This window comes from Corvus hawaiiensis, chromosome 3 (assembly GCF_020740725.1).
Source record: "Corvus hawaiiensis isolate bCorHaw1 chromosome 3, bCorHaw1.pri.cur, whole genome shotgun sequence".
NCBI lineage: Eukaryota > Metazoa > Chordata > Aves > Passeriformes > Corvidae > Corvus > Corvus hawaiiensis.
The window spans coordinates 117,753,599-117,774,459 of record NC_063215.1 but is presented as its reverse complement, the minus strand read 5'-3'; the positions used below and the strand labels follow the sequence as shown (position 1 = coordinate 117,774,459).

The following is a 20,861-nucleotide window of genomic DNA, read 5'->3' as shown; positions in this document are numbered from 1 at the left end:
ATCATTAAGATTTAAACAGATATACTTGCCTGTCTTTCAAATGCTTAGCTTTTACTTGAGTAATCTGGCCACTGGAAAAATCAAACACTTCTTCACTCAGCAGTTTCAGGATCACCATGTTGTTCTGACAGAGGCTCTCGCTGGTCCTGCTGGCTCCCACAATATCGCTGATAAACGTCGGCCAGTGCTTCGGCCACTCCTGTTTCAGGATCTGCAAAGTGAGGCAGCCACACGTGAGACACACAGCAAAGTCAGAGACTTTACAGTAAGGTTTAAAATGTTATGAACTCTGGCTTACCTGAACAAGAATCATATTCAGTTTCCCAATATACACCTTCTCTTTCTGGAGAAGAGAAGACAAGAGTCAGGTTTTGCATAATACTCCCCCCTCCCTCACCCTTGCCTGAGAACCCTTCACTTACTTCTACACACGTTGGGTCAGATGAGGTCTTGATAATCAGGCCAACAACATATTTTTTAATACCTGCAGAAGATGTAGGAATTTATTTTCAGCTATGCCAGATATCACAGATGTAGCAATAAATATTTCTGAATTCAGATTCTTCATGTTTTTAAACAAGAAACACCTCTAAGGGTCAGATAAGCATGCATCAGTGAGCATCCTTCTTGTGTGCTACATGGGAAAAATTCACCTTTATCAGTCCTGACAGGGGATATTTCAGATGTACAAAAAGGCTTTACACCTAAACTATTTCAATAAACCAAAAGGAAAACACACTAAGGATTAGAGTGTCCTTGCAGTAGTTTGTACCAGATCGAAGTGAACTCAAAGAATAAACAGAACTTAACTAAGTGTGACTCCAGTTTCAAGGCCAAGTTTGCTAAACTGCACGGAAAGCTTTGACACATCACCTGCACTGCATGCAGAAGTTCAGAGATGCTCCAGTCTACTTAGGTGATCTATTTTAAAGACAGGAATTCCTAAACACAGCACTTCAAAGTCAAGCACTGTGCCAGAGCTTAGCAAAGCTTCCCCTGTGAAATCTTACAAGAACAGAACTTAAAACTTCATTCACTAATACAGCACAATTCATTTGAGTGTGAACCACTGTGCATTTATAGCACATATGGATGCCGTGAGTCCAGAAACTCTTAATAAATTCTACTTTATTGCTTTTTTTCTTCTTACATTGGCAATTGGCCAACAAGGGGCACAGAGTGTGTTTCTTCTACAAATGTTTTTGAATTATTTTAGCTTTCAGCTCTACCATAAAACAAAAAAAATCCCCAATCACTGTAGAAAGCCACACTGCCAAAAGTTTCATTTTGCCACCTAATCCTCAGCTCACTCCTAATTCCTAAATCCATGGAAACAATGACTTTCCAAGTGACAATATCCGTGTCTAAACCCATTCTGTACAAGAACACCTGACTCCCAGGAAAAGGCACGCACAGAGGGCCTGGAGTCACGACCCAGGCAACATTCCAAAAGTTCAGCCCTGACACCATGCTTCAAACCGGGCAAGTGTTTTCTTGTCATAAGGAAGTTTGAGAATTGGTGGATGCTTTACTATTCAAATTCATGAACCCAAAAATCTTGTTTCAATCATTTCTTCAACCAGACAAGTCAGCTGACTCACGCAGACAACATGCATATGTTGAAGACTTCAGAAGTTGTCACTTCAAGGAGAAGAATGTCTTCTGTTGCAGACATAATCCACAGCCTCTGTTCTAAGTTTTAAAACTTGTCTAAGACTCAGCCAAATTTAAGAATTTTTTTTTCATTTCAGGCTTAAGCAACAGGATTAAAGGGGACAGTTTATTAATTGCATCCTCGTGAAAACTGGAAAAACTAGATCCAGACTTTGAGCCATTAGATACATACTAGCCAGGAGCTGTTCTACAGGCAGTTCCAATTACAAGTGAACTATTCATCATCACCAACTGGGATCAATCCACATTACTCCAGGAGAACGGTCATTAATAAAGTATCACTGGGTAAGAGTTATTACCAAGCGCTGGTCTGACATCATAGGCCTGGTCTGATATTTTAAACCTAAAACACACTCTTTGCTGAAACATTACAGTAATTCACAAATGAGATATGAAAGCCCCCAGAATAGTAGGGAAATAGGTCTGCAGTGCCAGAAACTAAACTATTATAACCATCTGCCAAACCACTAAGGGAAGCCTACTGTTGCAACTCTTTGCGTTTCAAAAAGGAATTAAAAAGTTGTTCTTAGAGTTCCAACTGCAAATCCATGGTCTTTTCCATCTTGCTGCATCAATGGCATTGTGCAATTCAGTAACAACTTGAATATTGTGCTGCCATCCTTCCAGCCTTGAGACCAGCAGAGGAGAACAGCTGCTCTGCTCCACAGTTTCTCCATTAGAAAAATAAAAGTAAAAATGGTGACCACAGCTCAAAAGACAACCTTCAAAGTTTGCTCCTTTTCACACATCATGCTGCAGGCTCCTGAGGTCGTCCATCCAGAGAACAAAGTCACATTCTTAATCCCTTAAAAGCAGCAGCTATCCAATTCGCTAATGCTCTTTTTGGATCAGATGTCATTTTCTACTTTTTCTTTTTTTACTTCAAGTGTTATAGTTTCTGCTCCATATTTAATTGCTCATTTATTTGTCATTTCATAGGAAAGATAATTTTCAGCAGAACAAATATATGTCAAATTTATATTCTGATAAAAATCAACCCAGAGGCTCATTACCATTTTTCAGCAGAACATGTCCAAGAAACTGTTCAGGGGTAGAAGTCCATGGGATAAGCTAAAAGCACCATGTCTGGGGAACTTAAAAGGAAGTGTTATGTTAAAAAGGAAAGCACGAGACATGCACAAGCCCCACAGCCACTGCCTAGAAGGTCTCCTTCCATCACAGAAGCCACTGAACAAGTCTTGTGGATGCCAACACCACAACTGCCAAGTTCAGGCCCTTCATGGAGCCAAGCAGGAAGAGACAGACAGTGCAGGACCTTCCAATAAAACAAAACAAAAGCCACACCAACCACAACACCCAGGACACACAAAATGGTCTTCAAAGATCATCTGACCTTACAACTGCACTGATCTCAGGACAACATGCAACCAAAGGGAGCAGACCCTGCTTCAGGCCTGGACCAGCCCCACTGCTGGCATTTTCTGGAAAGTGAAGCCCAGGAACTACTTTTGTATCAAGTACCATAAAAGGGATGACAGAGCAAGGACATGAACTCGAGGCCTTTTAGAACATTCCTGGATGTCCATTAGATACTGTCATCCTTCTGTGAAAGTTGCTCCTCGACAGAGAGGCAAACATCCAGTAAAACTGAAACGCTTCCTGGAGGGAAAGTTGTTTTCCCAAGTGACCCAATGCTGAGAGTGGAACTGGGACAGTGAGGAACGTCACAGCATCCAATATGAGTAATTTCTGCAGCCTGAACTTGAGGCAATATCCTACAGTTTAACCTTTGGATGTGCTCTAGGAAGCCATTACCTCTCCTGTACTCTGTGTACCTGAGCACAGAGTTCCTGTCACAGCCCAGTACAGCAGGTAAATAACCATGGACACAATCAGCAAACACACACCTGCAACAAACCCACTTCTTGTCCTCAAGGCACACAAGCACAGCCTTCTGTGCAGTCACAGAGCACAAGCATTTAACAAGTGTCAGAAATTATTCTAGCTGGTGCTGCAGATGCAAGCTCACTCTAATTTACTAAAATTACTAAATTTTGTGCTTGTATTAAAGAACAATAGGCATAAATGAATCAGGTGGGCAATGTAACTCAGCAAATTAACGTTATTTTGCAATCAAAATTAGAATTTCAAATGCTAAAGCTGAGCTGTCCCCTCTGGGGATGTTGATATGCATACACACTTACATTGAACTGTTTAGCCCCAAAAGGTAGTCGAAACACTATCTTATTTTTAGTGTTAAGAAACAATTCTTTCCCATACAGTCCCACAAATGATCTTTCCCCCTTAGTGATGAACTGAATCAATTCATAATTTATTTGTTTTTCAACAGAAAACTCAAGAAAACTCTGAAAAAAGGGACAGAGTTTGTCTTCACACACACACACACGGAAGTGCCATGTAGCTCATCCCCCCCTTCATTACCAAGAACCAAGGAAACATCTTCCTCATGAAGCAGGCCAGGAATTTCCATTAAAATATCTCATCACTGCACAGAAAAACCTCCTCTACAGCAGCTTCCACTGCACCAAAAGCTTTACACTCAACTCCAGGACCTTCCTGGAAAACGCTGAACTGCATCTCTGAACACTTTCTCATTTCAGAATGAGAAAAATGGTACAAGCAATTTGTGTTTCGTAATGAAGAAGTGCTTTATCCATTCCAACTCCAAACACTCCAGACAAGCTCGCTCTGTTCAGGGGAACAGTATTCCATTTCACAATGCAGGATTAATGAAACGTATCACTGCACTGAAGACCAAAAAGCCTTTCTTTCCAGGCAGGTTTTCACACTGCCAGAGAAAATCCTTTTGAGACCACAGCACTAATCAAATGCCATCCTTTCTGAGTGCTATTAAACAATCAACTCCAAAGGATATCAGAATTTAAAGCAATTTAGTATCACACCTCAATAAACCGAGAACTTCAACTTGAGAATGATGGCAAAATACCCTGGCAATGAGCCAAGTTCAGCACTGCCTGGGATGTTCTGGAATACATCACCCGCTGCAGCGAGGCTTCAATGAAAACCACATGACATCATTTGTGTACGTGGAAGAGCCATTCCAAGCACTCTCCCAAGGACTACATAAATCACCCAGAGCAAGGCTAACCATTGCTGGGGGCTATGACCAAACATGTCTCAAGGCTGAACACGCAGGCCAGGCATCTGATTTAACTGAATTTTGCCCCTTCTGTGCCTTATAAACTCCACTTTGTCTACAGAACCAACTGGTTCCCACTGCTAACTCCAAAAGCAAACCAAAAATCAAGAATAACAAAAAGCAGAGTAGTCACAAGTACTTTAGAACTGTAAATTGATTGTTTTGCCCAAATCCTGTTTCAGAATTATGGAAAGATAAAAATGAACTCTTCAAAAGTGCTCACAAACACCACCACCTGAGGAACAGAAAGCTACTTTACAAAAGTTAAAGGCACCAGGGCCAGAAAAGCCCAAACCCAAAAGCTATTTTAAAACAAAAGCAAACTTCAGAACAGAGTTTCAAGTCTAAAGAATGTATCTGAAGAAAACATTTTCCTCCTTGCATTTAAAATTCCAGGCTGGAAGCTGAAACCTCCCAGCATTCAGACAGAAGCAGTAACAAACCTCTGGCTAACCTCAAGGCCCAACAAGTCATTCTGATGTACGACTCGTTAAAAAACAACAACAACAACAACAACTTTTAAAAAAAATTACAGTTCAGGCTCTGAAATTAACAGCAATGGCTTTATTTCTCCCAACAAGTCTCAGGAAGTCGTTTCAAAAACTTTTTTTATTCACTGACAATTTAATTCAGATCTGCTCTTAACTTCAGCTGCTGTTGCTACAAAGGGGGAACAGTGTTTTTCTCATAAATGCATTTAGTTTCCTCTTAACCAAGAGTAAGATTTGTCAGCTGTATTTACTACACAAACCAATGAGACATGCAGAAAACATCTTTTATAAATTAAGATATAAAGTAAAACTGATTTGAAACCTGCATGGTTTGCTTTGTCACTAAGCATTCCATTGCATGCTGAGTTTCAGTTTCCTGCACACACATTCCACCAGTTACACTTCAAACAGGAAAATCCTGTCAACCAAAGAATGGCTGGAGTCAAGGAAACCTCAATTTAACCAGCCTTACTATCTCCCAAGTAATCAAGCCACCTGAATAAGCTCTGGAGCAGTTCTCTTGCACCAGCCAGTATCATCAGCCAAAAAAAAAAAAAAAAAAATTAAAAAACAACCACCACAGACCAGATCAAACTGGATTAGAGATGAAACAGATTCTCCCTCCTACACCACTGAGGCCAAGCTGGATAAAATGCCATGGTACAGTAAATACATTTGGTTCCTCTTCTACCACACAAGTAAAAGCCAGCTAACCCAGTTTCCCTAAAACAGGACAAAAGTCAATTTCACAATTTTAGTTTGGCTGTCAAAGGGAAAATGTTTTAAAAGCTGAACAAACAACACACTTTTGCCAGTATAAAGGATTTTTTTATTTCCTCTGGAGTTTTCATAGATACGTAAGTCAGGAAACATAAGAATAAAATACCTCAAGATGATTAGACAACTACAGACAGTAACTTTATTTTGCCTTGTAACACATGGAGTTATTGCATCTTCTTAGATGGCAGGAACCACTCCACACCACTATCACTGCTAGAGATAAAATGACCCAAAGCACAGCCAGCAGCAACCTCATCCTACCACCACTACTTCTCAGCTCTCCTATGGATTAAGAGCATAACTTTTAAGACTTTGAACTCCTGCATTACATCCTGTATTTGGCACTTGTTCAGTTCCAAACTATCAAGTCAAGTCCATCCCTGTGACATCTGTTCCACTACACCTCCCTTCACAGGTGGGCGGTACTAACAACTCCTCCTCTTCCTCCTGTTCGGCTCCCACAGCCAAAAACTTTAGGAGAAAACTTCCAAATGCTGAAACTAAGTTCTCATAGTCAAGAAAGTAACAAAATATGGCTGAGCTAAGATACTCCAATAATTAAAGGCACAAAGAACATTTAACTTTAGCTAACTAAGGTGCTCTCTTTTAGTTTCTCAAAAGGGCATAGCTGTATCTGAGCCTGAGCTGAAGCTGTTCCCTAGAAACCTCCAGAATGAATAGAAGCTTCACTTTCAGTTTTACTTTCAAAGACAGCTACCCCTTGCCAACCTATAGTTGGAAGAGATGGGGGAAAGGTGAGAAGAGGAATAAGCACAAAAATGAGTAAGTCTCTCTATGCATTTGTTTTCATCAACATTTACAATCTGTTTTAATGAATATAGTTTCAGAACTGAAACACTGGCAGTAAAAATTTAAAGCATGTCTCAGCATGGTTAATAAAAGCTCACGGCAGAACACAGAAATCTGGAATACTTTTAATTAGTTCCAAGACCAGCTTTTAGTAAAAAGCCAGGTATAGAACAGTGACAGCATTTAATGTGAAGAATTTAAAGTGGTTGCACATTATGTTTTGAAGTCCAAGTTGTGATGACCTGACAGCCAGCCATGTGAATAAGCACTAACCCTGTACCACAGGTGGACCTCCATTTACTGTAGCCAATGTCTAAAAGCCAGCAACACTGCAAGCTATTTGAAAGGGGAAAACCCAAAAACCAAACACAGAGTTTATTTTAAGACTTCCAGCTTCCTTGCAGTGATGGGAGACTGGGGGTTACCCTACACTGCACCAACTACAGCAATCTGCCTGTTTATACTCCTCCATGAATTAAGCCTAACAGAATGAGTGACCATCAGTAGGTAAGAAAGTGCATTTACTCAGTGTTTCTATTTTAAAACCATTGTCGCTGGTTACAATTTCAAAGTAATTACATAAACCTACACAAGGTAACAAGTGGACCACAGAGTGTACTAGAAAATGACAGAACACTGCTGGGACTGCACACATAGCTCAGAGAGAGTGAAGAAAACCTCCTGTGCCAAGTACAGAGAATGAAAACCTCTACCTCAAATGCCAGGGGCTCACCTCAGATGTTTCAAAACTACCAGTCACGCCTTTTCCACAAATTTACAGAATTTTAGCTGCTCACCAACCCACTGAGACCACTATCACAAAAGGGAAAGACGTGGTTTCATCATTCAAGATGATCATGACACATGACAGAAAGTTACTTAGAGACTGACAGTCTGAATCTCAGCTAATACACAAAGTTATGAAGGAAGACAAAAATCTCTCCATACCTTCGCACTGGTTCCTTGGAAGAATCTTCCATCTTGTTTTTATCACATTTTCCAAGATTTGCAGTCCATAATACTGAAATTGGAGAAGAACAAAATGTGAGTACATTACTGTAGGACTAACTAACTTGCAGGACTCTCATTCAATCAGACATTCACACTTAATGTCTAAGACTTCAAGATTATTAAACTAACAATTTTATTAAATATATGTCTATTCACCCATTTACTGAGGTTTCATGCATTGCATTTTCTTGTTTTATTCTTGGCTATACTAAGTCCTGCTGTTTGATCATGCTCACACCAGGAGGGGGGGAAAAAACTATAATGAAAAGCCCTCTGGCAGACAATTTTGACTATCTGGAAAAGCAGCAGCCAGATATGAATTTGTATCATAAATGACTGCTCCTACGTTTGAGTATTAACACAACCAGGCTCCTAAAATATTTAGCAGCTTGGATGGTGTCTCAAGCTACCTATTGTTCCTCTAAGAGCTGGAAAAAAAAAAAAATCTTGTCTTAGCATCACATGTCCTGACACTGGCACTTTCTAGAGAAAGTATTTCCCAAGCTTCACTGGTGTGTTACTTTAGGAACAGCAAGACAACCCACAGGTTTATTTAATTTCAATCCCCACCCCAATATGGCAGCTATTTCTACTATTTAAAGATGAACTTTTGTGCTCAGTCAAAGAACAATAAAAATGTGAATAAGCTCTTGGAAATCATTTTACCTTTCAGGAATTCCTTCCTATGTTCTTACCCAAAACCATTAACGTTGCAAATGGCCATTCCCTCTGCCCATTTGTCCCTACTGCCAACTCACAGTAACAGGGAAAAAAGTTTGTCATGGTACGATCAAAGAACTTTAATATGTAAAACCCCATTAGCATGAATAGACAGGAGAGAAAAGGGGATGAGGAGTTTTGCATTTACTTTATCTGCAGTGGATTAGGAAGAAAAAAAAAAAAAAAAAAAAAGTCACATCAATGCCTGAAAGGTAAACTCAAGTTTTCACAGTTCCAAGTTTGGCTGAGAATAAGAGTTCCTCTTTAAAATGGTTAGTTGTTACACAAAGTAGGATCATTAGCATTTCGACCAAAGGGATCATACAGACTTCTGTTTAATTAAAAAAACACAATGTAGACTGTCCCAAACTACATTGTAGTAAAAGAGCATTTTTGCTGTTCTCATCTTAACATAACCTACACATCCCTTTGCTTTTCTATCTGATCCCAGTTCCCAGGAGATTTCAGGTGCACATCCTGTATTTGCAAAATATTCTGTCCCCTTCCAAAACCTTGGGCACCAAGAAAAATTATGAATTACAGAAAGTTGGCAGGGTAGTTTTATTTCCTCCATGGTCAGCAGCAAAAGCTTATCAACTAGATTTTAACCTGCAAATTGACTTAATTATGTGACATAAAAGCTAAATGAAATCAAGGGAATTTTCATGAAGGAAAACGTGCAAAAACATTCTTAAGCAAAATGCTTCACAGGAAGTGATTTCAGCCACTGCTATAAGCTTACAGACACCATCTGCAACTGATCCAGGCTCAGGATACAAAACATACTTACAAAAGCTCCTAACAATGTTGACAGTATGCATATTTATATCAGACAGTGCTAACTTTCCTGAAACACATCTAAACACTAGTGAAATTTCTACGTTCTACAGGCATACACATTAATTTTTCAGGTAACAACTAACTAGAAATGTTCATTTTCTTCCAAACTTTTTTCCACAGGTGAACTTACTTAGCTTTTACACCAAAATGGCAAGTCTAATTTCATTTTAAATAAACATCAGATGACCAAATGAAACTTAAATGAAAAACCTAACAACAGACTAAGGACAGACATCATCTTTAGTGGGTTTTTCCCTTCACTTAGAATTTCCTCGAGTCAAAGAAAAGCACAGACACCTCTAGCAATCTGACACACCTATCCCTCATTACCTGCTCAAACATCTCATTTGGGTTCGTGGACCTTAAGCTGTTCATGCTGTAAAGGTTTCTACTCACTCTTTTGTACATAAGTGACTTCAGTTCTGCCCTCTGCAGTGTCTTGTTCACTTCTTCCTGTGTCCTGAAAATATTCCTTTCCCCTAACACTCACACGTGACACTGAAAAGCAGCAGCAGTACAACCCTCACCTGCACATCCTCCTTGCCACACCACACTGAAAGGGCTCCATCAGCCTCACCAACCCGCAAGGGGCCTTCTGGGGTTTTTACTTTGTTTCATTTGATTCAACAGGTCTAGTTACTCTCATTTCTCTGATAATGACAAACACCACTCCCAAAAAAGTCACTGATAGCAATACAAAGTTCTGCCTTTTAATCAACTGCTGCAACAGTACGTGTGAACACTTTTTAACTTCGTGTAAAACAGAAGCCTCTCAAAAACTCATTTGCTCCTGGTTTGCTTGTTGCTAATTGTCTATCTCTAATTCACTGCCCAGTTATGAAGATGAGGGACAGGCAACAGCAAAGACTCAAAAAAAAAAAAAAAAAAAAAAAAAAAAAAAAAAAAAAAAAGGCATGAAATGATCCCTATGGTAGAAATTTCTATGGCACCCTTATTACTTATTTTATGCACCGAATCCCTTTCCCTCCCACCTCCCAAGAAACAAAAAACAATTGATGAACAGAATTCAGTTAAAGGGAATCAAAAGGGTAGACCTTGTGGAGGCCTGCCGTCAAAGCCTAGCTGTGTCAGTTGCACAGGAAGACACCCCTTTTCTTCCTATTACAAGCAATCAACATAATGGAACATTATGATTAATATCAGGTAGTGTTAACAGCTTTAATTAAAGAAAAAATATGATTGCATAAAAGCCAAATGTCATAGTGCATAAATTTAGCACCAAATCATTCGCAATTTATGTAAATTGAAGAATTCTTTACCTGTTGCTTTCTTTCTGTTCCTCTAATCATCTCATTTTTCACAAGACAAATTTGAGTTTTTAAAAATACTGTTGATAAATCAACTTAAACATTAGTAATGTCTGTCAGTATAAAAAGCAAAGTTTACCAGGCAAGCAAACAGGCAAACACTGTTACTTAAAGGTGCTTAAAGGTGTTACTTTGAGGAAGTTCTTTAAACTGTTTTCCCCTCAACTTCAGAGAGCAATGAAAAAAAAAAAATGAACTGCTTCATGAATACCACATGATTTCAGAAACCATCCAAACACAATTTTTTCTGTTTGAACACAGCGTGTATCCAGCAGAAAAACATGCATGTCAGTTATTTGAGATAATAATCATCAAACTGAAGACAGTGAAAACACATTTTGATCATCTTTTTGGCTCAAACTTCACAAGTCTCAGGTAAAGCATTTCAAATTGCAGAAAAAGCCCTGAATGCTGCCCATTTTAGCCGCTACCATGATGGATGGATTTCCAACAGCAGTACAAAGCATATGTGTTCTGCACAGAAGCAAAGAATTGATGTGCTACAAACTTTGGGGTGCTTAACCTTTACTGATTTCTCAAAACCTTGGCCTAATAAGGTTTATTTTGTTTTTAACACACCTAGGCACAAATTCTCTCCTCAGATACATGCACATGGCTTTCATTATGATCACAAATAGCCAAGCACTTATCCAAGGACAAAACGTGGCTCTAGGAGACTTTTCATTACTCAGATTTATACAGACACAATACCAATCTTGGGAACTGGCATAATGCTTGTAAGTGCCTTGAAAAAAACTCTGTGTATCCAATTTAGCTCATCCTCAAAAAAAAAAGGGGAGGGAGAAACTCTTGGCAATGTAAAAGGAGGTCTGAATATTTTTTCATTTACAGCTCTTGTTTAAAGCCGACTTTGAGAACAAGACAATTAAAAAAAAATGTGTTTTGAATCAAGAAAGTCTATGGCTAAAAATGAGACACCTTCCTCAAAGTTTATGAATGGAAGAAAGAGGAAACCCAAATAAATAAAAGTTAATTTGCTTACTTTGGTATTCATGTTCTGAGAGAACTCCAAAATAGTATCAACTCTTGTCCATGCATCAGGATGTTCTTTTAAGTGAGTCAACACTTCTTGTGCCATTCTTTGCTAAAAGAAAATTTGATTTGAAAAATTGTTAGCATTAGATCATTTAAGAAGTTATATACTGTCAGTGAAGATATCAATATGTAACACTGCATTTAAACTACTTATCTAAGCATTAGGCAGAACTCAACCAGCAGCAACAAGTCTCTTAAGCCTCCTTCTGTGACATCTGAAGCTTAGTAACAACCAAACTCCAAAAGCCCATCGATGCAGGACAGTAATAACTCACTTCCACTCTTCCATCCTGAATGATTCATCCAGACCAGCAGTGAACATGCAAGAACAGCACACATCATGGGGAAAACCTACTAGGGAATGAAGTTTTCTCCCCTTCCACAAAGTCATCCAGATAAAACTTAATTCTAGGGTACCCAAACTTTCTAGTTCCAGTAGAAACACTCATATGAAGTTGCCAGCTTTAAGGAGCACTGCATTGTGCTGCAAAGGTGCTGATGTAGGAACTGTTGATTTTATTCTGAAGAACCACAGAGCAGAGCATTAGAGGTCTCCAATCCCTCCTTCTGAGGGATCCTTGGTGTACCTAACAACCTACAAAACCATAATAAAAACCTACTGGTGGGAGGAAGGGAGTTGGTCATGCTAATGGTTTGCTCTTCCTTCGGACTGACATTATCAATTACTGTCCTACATACTGTGGTTTCTTGAAAACCTCATCTGAAGCAATTACACACTGAAATAGTTGAACTCATTTTAGCCATCCTTTTCAAAATCCTGGATGTCCTCAAGTCAATAATCTTTAGGGAGCCGAACTGATGTCAGCCATTTCCAAAAGTGCAGTGTACTGACAAATCTTGTTGCAAATTGTATCCCCTACAAGCATCAGGCATTGCCTTCCCAACGAGGTGGACATCTTAAAACACAACTAACAGAACTTAGCTCATTCTCTCACTGCACTGCACAGCCAACTCAACAGAGCTGCAAAGCAATTAAAGCTTTACTTTAGGATTAACTTCAAAAGTTAGAACTTACTGCAGCCATGCAGACTTCTAGTCTCATCCAAGTACATACTTGAGCCATACTTACACCATCAACTGGTGTAAGAAAACACGTATTTTCAGTTAACTTAGAAACCCAATCAAGACCCCAAATCTATATACATAAAATGCAAGAAACAGACAAAATTGGCATGTGATTTACAAAATAAAATTGGAGGTTCCAACAGGAAAGAGCAAGTATGTCTAAACTATCTGTACAACACTACTTGCACCCCTACTTGATAGAATTGAGTACAGCAGAGCAACTGGACCAGCAAGTAGGTCCCTGCAGATTTGACATGGAGAAGTACCATACAAATGTTCTGCTTAAGTCCACAACCAGTGCAGCCATATTGTTACAGTATTACATCAGAGTTCAAAAAAAAAAAAAACCAAACAAACAGAAAACCAGCACTTTTAATACACTTTAGTTTTAAAAGGGAAGAAATAGCTGTATTACTTCCAGGTTCAATCTGAAAGGGTGTTTGTATATTGGCCTCCTGTTTGCTTCTAATACTGGTGACATATCCCAGGATCGAATTTCAACACCAACAAAACAGACACTCCATATCCTTCTCCCAGCGCTGAGAGGTTTGCTCTCATACCCATTAACCCCTTTTCTGGACATCAAACACTGTAGTTTCATAAACTAATAATAAATTTAAGTATAAATTTAGTAATAATGGTTAATCAAGAACAAAGTCTCATGGTACTGTTGGTACCAAAAAAAAAATTTGCAAATAATCTTTCTGGACATGTGAAGATCTAACAGATCAATGGAATTAAGAGGCTGGAATGAGTCCAGGTAAATATCTGTGAGTTGCATGAAATCTCCCTTAGTCATGTGTTGCACTGGGGTGGGGACATTCTTTCTTTTCAGAGAAGTATACCCAAAAAAGCTAAGAGAAAAAAATTTAAATCTCCAGGACAGAAAATAGCTTATTTCTTGCCTAATATAGATCAACAGATAACAGTTTTGCAAGCAGAGATAAGAACTAAGCAGAAGGAGGAGGCAGGTGAATCTGAAAGCAAGTTCAGCACAGGCCATTCAGGTTGCATTCTAAACCTGTTTTACCCTGACATTACCCTGACCTATTCCAGGAAAACCACTGGTAATCTCCCAATTTTAATATTTAATTTCCTCAACTCCTATTATTCCTGTCACCCTTTAGTACACGGCTTGAGCTGTCAGACTCCACTGAGAACCATTTTTTCCTGCAGGAACCTTTGAACCCCCTTGAAGAGGGAAAAGCTCAGACTCCCTGAAATGTCTCCATTTTGGAAGTGCACCCAAACAGCTGACTGAAGCTTCACTGAGGTGATACATGTATTTAAAACAAGTTTCTATCATAATTCACTTTTGCCAGTAAAACACCACCTCCTGAATTTTTGCTTCTTACTGCATTGATTTTCTAGATACTGGAGACTTTTCCCAGCTGTTTCAAGTGAAGCAACTTCTCACAATGCCAGAACAATGGCAATTTGATCACTGTATTTAGTGTTAATCCTTTATTTTCCTTATAAACTTTTCCCAACTTTTTCCACTCTCTTCAAACCAAACAATATTACAAGCATCACCTATTTTGCAGGGCAGTAAAGCAGATCACAAAACGAATGCTACAGATGTCCACACTTTTAGGGCAGAAAGCTGCAAGGAGTTTTCTGTCATTCAAGCACTTAGAAAACTACAGCAAGTAACTACTTGAATTTAGAACACTCAAAATGCAAATATTTCAGAAAACAACAAGGTATTTCAAAACCTACTGGAATTCATATTAGTAAGCTTTACAAAAGCTTTTTTTTCCCCCCCCCTAAAAAGATACACAAAGCAAGTACATATCATTGTTTATTCTAACAGCTGGAAAGAATAGAAAAGCATCAGCTACTTTGTCCCATTTAATTCACTTATTGTTGTGCAAGACTATCTTAGTAAGAGATGCCTAACACTGAAACTCCCAATTTGTTGAGCCTGAACAATTAAAATCTGCCGGAAGAGGAACTATGCCAACACCTTTTGTAGCAAAAGTTGCTCTCAACATTTAAGTCTTGTTTCCAAAGAAGTTCAAGAAATAGATAAAAGCAATACAAGATTCACTTTCAAGGCAATATAAGCAAACACACAAATGCACAGTGCCTCCATTTCAACTTAATACTTCGCAATCTGCACTAAGTCCAAAGAGTGCAAGAAGAACCTGTGCAAACTGTAACAGGAAATAAAAAAGACCAGACACAAGAAAGGAACAAACTCTTCTATTAAATATGCATGACATGCTCCTTTATAAATACAAACACAGCAATAACATCACTAAGATTTTTCTTTTAAATACAATTCTTCACTGAAGCGAACATTACATTTGTGGCTTCACAACCCTGTCCATGATAGCAAGTAACAGCTAGCTCAGACCTTCCTGAAGAACTAAGTCAGAAAAGGTGAGCTGCATGGTGTCCTTACCAAATCATATTTGCTAATAATTCTCAACAGCAGAAGGCAAGCTAGGAATGAACACAGGCCAAACAAACATTTCTCCAAGTGTCATTTCAATGTGAATTCACATTTCACGTGACTGCCAGTGATATTCCAGTCACCAGCTCAGTAAATTCACTAATACTACTAATTGTTATTGAAGTGAATTGATTTTGCTCAGCTGATTTGCTGTAAGATTAAACATGGTCAATAAATGTAGGTTCCAAATCCACCTTACCTGTGCACCTTCTCCATGGTACAAGCAGTTCACCACATTGTCCAAGAGATTGATATCCAGTTTCTGGTTAAAATCCAGCAGCTGACGAGCTGCATGGTCTGCTAACATTGTCATAATTGCTGGCATAGATTACTGCAAAATAAATTTTTAAAAACTGATCAATTAGTAAGAAATTATTATCAGATGCAGCTGCAAAGCAAGTACTTCAACTTAGCTCATTTGTCTTATTGAAACAAGATGCTTATGTTAGCAGTAGTAGATAACACTGAATACAACACTGCTTTGATTGTGGGGCACATACCAGGACAAACTTCTCTTATTCCCTCCTGAAAAATTCACACATTAATACCCCAGCTCAACTCTCAGGGTCTTCAACAGGTAGAACACATAATAGCAGTCTGACTAGAGAACAGGCTGTGTTACCAGCACCCTAGAGCTTATTCAAAAGCAGGTATCAACCCCCACCCCATCCCTAAACACTTCTGCTGGTGGAAAAGCCTTGTGTCACTACAACCAAAACCCATACTGGCAATGTCAGCCGAGTATCGAGTTCCCAAGGCCAACATGCACATTCAGAAGATTCAGTTCCAAAAGCTTTTAAACACTTGGGTATGGAGGTGAAATGTGATCTACACACAGAGCAAGAAATTAGCCAGAGGGCATTTTTCAAATAGTTGGGGAGAAAAAAGAAAACCACCTTACAAGTTAACCACATCCAAGTAAAAAATTACCACTGAAACTAAGCTGACTGAAGGCACTTTGAGAACTTGAAGCAAAGGGACTGTTAAATCAGCAGGTTACTCTGTGTTCCACGTGAGATCACTTCAAACTGAAACGGAATTCTACTGGAGGTTTCAGGTCCCCTAAACCCAGGAACACATGCATTAACTCTTTGTCCTAGATAGAGCAGCCTTGATATTATGCAAAGGGAGTCCGGTGGGGTGTGCACGTAAGATTCTTTACCAGCCAGAGACTGGTGCAAGATAAAGACATTCATGAAAAGCAGGAAAGCAAGCCACAAGCCACAGAATTTTTGATGGTAAAGTTAAACTCTACTTTTTCCACACCATCTTCCCCCACGTGTGAAACACCTAATCAAGTTTACTGCCCTCTTCTCACAGTCAATGGCAACTCTAACACATATTCCCACCCTGCCATCTACAGCACCTCTGTGCCACTCACCCTCCTTTTCAAACCCTGTAAACCTACAAATCTCACATAAAACTGCTCACTGAACAAACAGCCAGAAGCCTGGGCAAGTGCAAGATCAATCAAAAAGTTACACCAGAGTCATCTGCATACTCAGAAAGATACAACCTGAAACTCTTCCAGAAACACACCCCATAAAGTCAGATTTGCTCTTACTAAACTCCATGTATAAGTAAGAATTTGTTTTATGCTTTATGTGTTTAAGTCATGCTCAAAAGTAAGGAGCAAGACAAACCTGTGCCTCAACCCTAGTAATTACTAATTAAGTGAAAGTCTTGCAGTAGCATTCAGACAAGGAAAACCTTTTGTTCAGAAATGTGTATTTGCAAGTAGTGTCCAGTAATTTCTTTTACTTCAATATATAAAAATAGCTTAAAACCCGAATATTTTAATTGGATTTTCAAGTAGAAAACTCAATATTATTACACTAACACAACCATTTTAAGGGCTTCATCTCAACATCCTATTAAGTCTTTTCACAACATGTACCTGCAAAACCAGGAGAAAATAAATATCAAGTAGAGAACAAAATATATTAAAATTAACAATCCTTGCCTATTCTTCCCTCCTTCGACTCCTAATGTTTTCAAAATTGCAATGTTAAGTTTGGAAGCAAGAAACACAACAGCAGGAAAGGCTGACTTCATTCTTCATTTCATTCTTTTGACTCAGGAGGAGGCTGAAAACGTCACCAGGCAGATGAGAGGCAGTGAGCAGCACCACCAGAAGGAAACTGCACCCATGAAGAGGCTCAGAGCAGTCAATGCTCCCCTCAACCACTCGTGCTCCCAGGCACGCCCCTTTTTGTCCACATCTGGCCTCCATGGCTGAGCTGTGAGCCAGGAAAGCAATTTTCAAACTACAATAAATGTCGTGAACCAGTCGCTCCTCAGGTAGGGCCATTCATCTCAGACCTGAGCCTCTTTCCATGGTTTTCAGGCCGCCCTGAGAGCGCCAAGGAGAAGCAGCGTGACCAAGAGAAGTTATTCACCACATGGCAGCAGAAAGGAAATGTTTTGAATGGGGCCCTTCACCACTCCCAGCATTATCTTCAAAATGACCTACCTACTTCGCCAGCCGAAACACAGAAATGGCGGCTTTGTGGCCACCACCACCTGGTCTCCCACTCCTAACACTGTACCCACATGAAGCTCATAATCTCTGATTTACGGTACTCCTACACTTTCCCTCCCCCATCATGCCTGAACTCCAGAACATGTTTAAGCCTCAGCTTCAAGAACCACCACTGATCAGTCCTTTAATAAATGGGCAAACAGAGACAAAAGACAAAAAGTTTAAAAAAAAAAAAAAAACCAAAAAAAACCCCCCAAAAATTCTGAACTACAACATAGCAAGAATATGACATCTACCGAAGGTCAAAAGAACTGCATTTACAGCACTGTTTACACAGTTATCCCAACTCTCGATGACCCTGGACCTTTAACACAACAGTTAGCTTGTTGTGGTAGACCCGATTCATTTTGGCATGTAGCACACACGAAGAACATCAGGCATTTAATAGTAAGAAATGTTGAGCATTCACAATGAATCCTACAGCACCTTCAACCCAGATATTTAAAGCTCATTGGGGGCAGCAACTAAAAAAAAACAAACCCACCCTGGGAGAGTCACTGTGCCCCATTTCTAAGCACGCAATGCAAATGAATTGCCTCCCTCTTCCAAGGAATTAGCTGCATCACTTGTAAATCCCACCCAGGAGGGGTGAGTGGCTCTGAAACGCAGCGCACGACAAATGCGTTCGCATCACACTCCACAAACCAGCAATGGCAACGAAACCGCCCCTTCCCTTCGCTCCTTCACACACACGTGAAGGAGAAGGACGAGACGGATTAAGTAACATCTGCCCGACACCTCGGAGCGTTCATTTTCGGCTGGAAATAACTCACACCCACCCAGCACGGCGGCCCTTCCCCGGCTCCTGCCGCAGCGCCCCGGCGGGCGGGCAGCGCCCTGGCTTCCGGGCAGCCGCTCCGGCTCCCGGCTGGGGCCGGCAGGGCCCCGGCTCCCGGCGGGGAACGGGCCCGGGCGGTGGGTCGGGCGGGCCGGGGCCCTGCGGAGCGCGGCGGCCCCGCAGCCCCTCCCTCCTCCTCCTCCTCCTCCTCCTCCCCTGGGCTCCAGCCCTGCGCTCTATACAGGGCTCCCCACGTGATCCAGGCGGACGTTTCAATACTGCTGCACAGACACACACACAAAAAAATATTTCTGGAAACTTCCACTCCTAATAATTTACAGATTATGTCGCCGGGTTTGCCCGCACCCGATCCCAGCCTGCCCGGCCCCCTCCTAACGAAGAGCATCCCCCGCAGCATCCGTGGCTGCGCTCGGCCAGGCCGGGGATGCTCGTACCCCAAACCCCATCCAAGTGTACCCCCGCCCCTCAGGGCTTCTCCACGGGGTCCATCACATCTCTCCTAGCACAGGCCAGGCTCTGTGCCCCCCTGCACGGACACATCCCCCCCTTCTGCCCCCCAAAATCCCCCCCTCTGCCCCCCTCCCCGTTGCCCATCGCGACCCCCCCCGCAACCCTCGCTTACCTACGGGTTTCTCACAGCCTCTTCCTTCAGAAAGTAGGGGCGGGCAAGCCAAGTTTCTAACCACCACACGCCACGAGAAAAAAAAAAAAAAAAAGAAAAGAAAAAAAGACCACCAAAAATAACCCCCTCCCAAAAAGAAAAAAAAAAAAAAAAAAAAAAACGGAAGGAGGGAAAAAAAAAAACACCACAGAAGGAGGGAAAAAACCACCACGGCAGGAGGTGGGGGGGAAGGCGAGCGCTCCCTCCTCGGTGGTGGGTCGGGGTTAGTGGCGCCACTCCTCCCCTCGCAGCGTGCCCGGCCTGGCTGCACCAGGCGCCCGAAGCGGCCCCAGGGGCTCCGCTCTCGGCTCCGCGCCTTCCCCTCAGCCCGGGAAAGCGGCCGGCGCGGCGCTCCGGCCTCGCTAGTGCGGGGGGATCTACCCGGCTGCGCCTCCCGCGCCGCCCAGGCCCGGCCCCGCCGGCTCTCGCTGCCCCTGCGGCTGCCGCCCTCCCCGCCCGGCGCTCAGTTCGCCCCCATTCCCGCCGCCCCCCCCCGCGGCTCGCACTAAACTTCGCCCCCTCAGCTGCGGGTCCCCTACGAGCAGGTCACACACGCGGCAGCGGCGGCGGGGACTGAGCGCGGCGCGTCTCCCCCCTCCTAATGCCACAGGCTCGGAACCGGCTCAAACCGGTTCAGACTGGGAGATTCCATCTCGGTTTAGTTTTCAGCCCATGGCGCCGCGGAGCGTTTGGAAACCTCGGGGGCCCCGCCCATCCGCCGCTCCCATTGGCCCCGAGATGTGCCGCCGCGAAGGCGGCCGCCACGTTGATTGGCTGAACGGGCTGTCAATCCGCTGAGCGCCTCGGATGGGCGGGGGGAGCGAGCGGCGGCGGGGGGGGTGAGCAGAGGGGACCCGCCCCCTCTTCAGCAGCGCTTTGCGCGCTGAGGGGGGGGCCGCCGCTTTTCGATAGGCCGAGACGAGCTGTCACTCAAAGCGGCCCCGCCCCCGAGTTCGCAAAGCGCGGGCGCAGGGCTCGTCGCGCTCTCATTGGCCGGCGACGGTGGCGGCGTGACGCGCGCGCCTGAGCGCGGCTGTCGGGGCTGCGGCGGGAGGGGGCGGGAAAGGTGCGGCCGTTGGGCGCCCCCGGGCGCGTGCCTGAGGGGCAATGGCGAGAGCGGGGCGGGCGGTGCGTGAGGGGACGGGGCTCGGGGGGCTGGTCCGTGTGAGGAGAGGGCGGCCGGGGGGGCTCTTCTCAGTGAGTTGAAAGGGGTTGGGGGCCTCTCCGCAGTGAAGTGAAGGGAGTCGGGGGGCTTTCCTTAGCGAGCTAAAGGGGTTTGAGTGAAGGGGTTCGCGGGGCTCTGCTCAATGAGGTGAAGGGATAGATCCAGGGGCCTGGCCCGTGAGGGGAGGATGTTAGTGGAATTGGCCCGTGAAGGGAAGGGATTTGAGGAAAAGGGTTCGGGTCTCTGGTCCGTCAGGGGAAGGGGTTCGGGCACCATCCCGTTCGTGCTGAGGCGCTGT

General features: G+C 42.4%; 1 protein-coding gene across 2 annotated transcripts in view; it reads right to left on the bottom strand.

The window, feature by feature from the left end:
• The window catches only part of XPO1 (exportin 1), a 34,978-nt gene extending 14,892 nt beyond the window's left edge, over positions 1 to 20,086 (bottom strand). Inside the window, exons 1-8 of one of the 2 annotated variants that reach the window (XM_048297239.1) lie at positions 19,953 to 20,086; positions 19,360 to 19,415; positions 15,596 to 15,727; positions 11,800 to 11,901; positions 7,846 to 7,918; positions 423 to 484; positions 299 to 343; positions 30 to 211 (exon numbers count right to left, since the gene is read on the bottom strand). In XM_048297239.1, coding sequence (XP_048153196.1) covers positions 30 to 211; positions 299 to 343; positions 423 to 484; positions 7,846 to 7,918; positions 11,800 to 11,901; positions 15,596 to 15,721 — 590 coding nt within the window. In that variant the 5' untranslated portion in view covers positions 15,722 to 15,727; positions 19,360 to 19,415; positions 19,953 to 20,086. Of the gene's footprint in view, positions 1 to 29; positions 212 to 298; positions 344 to 422; positions 485 to 7,845; positions 7,919 to 11,799; positions 11,902 to 15,595; positions 15,728 to 19,359; positions 19,832 to 19,952 lie in introns of those variants that run through there. The other variant, XM_048297238.1, reaches the window with a different exon arrangement.
• Positions 20,087 to 20,861: the final 775 nt, after the last annotated feature.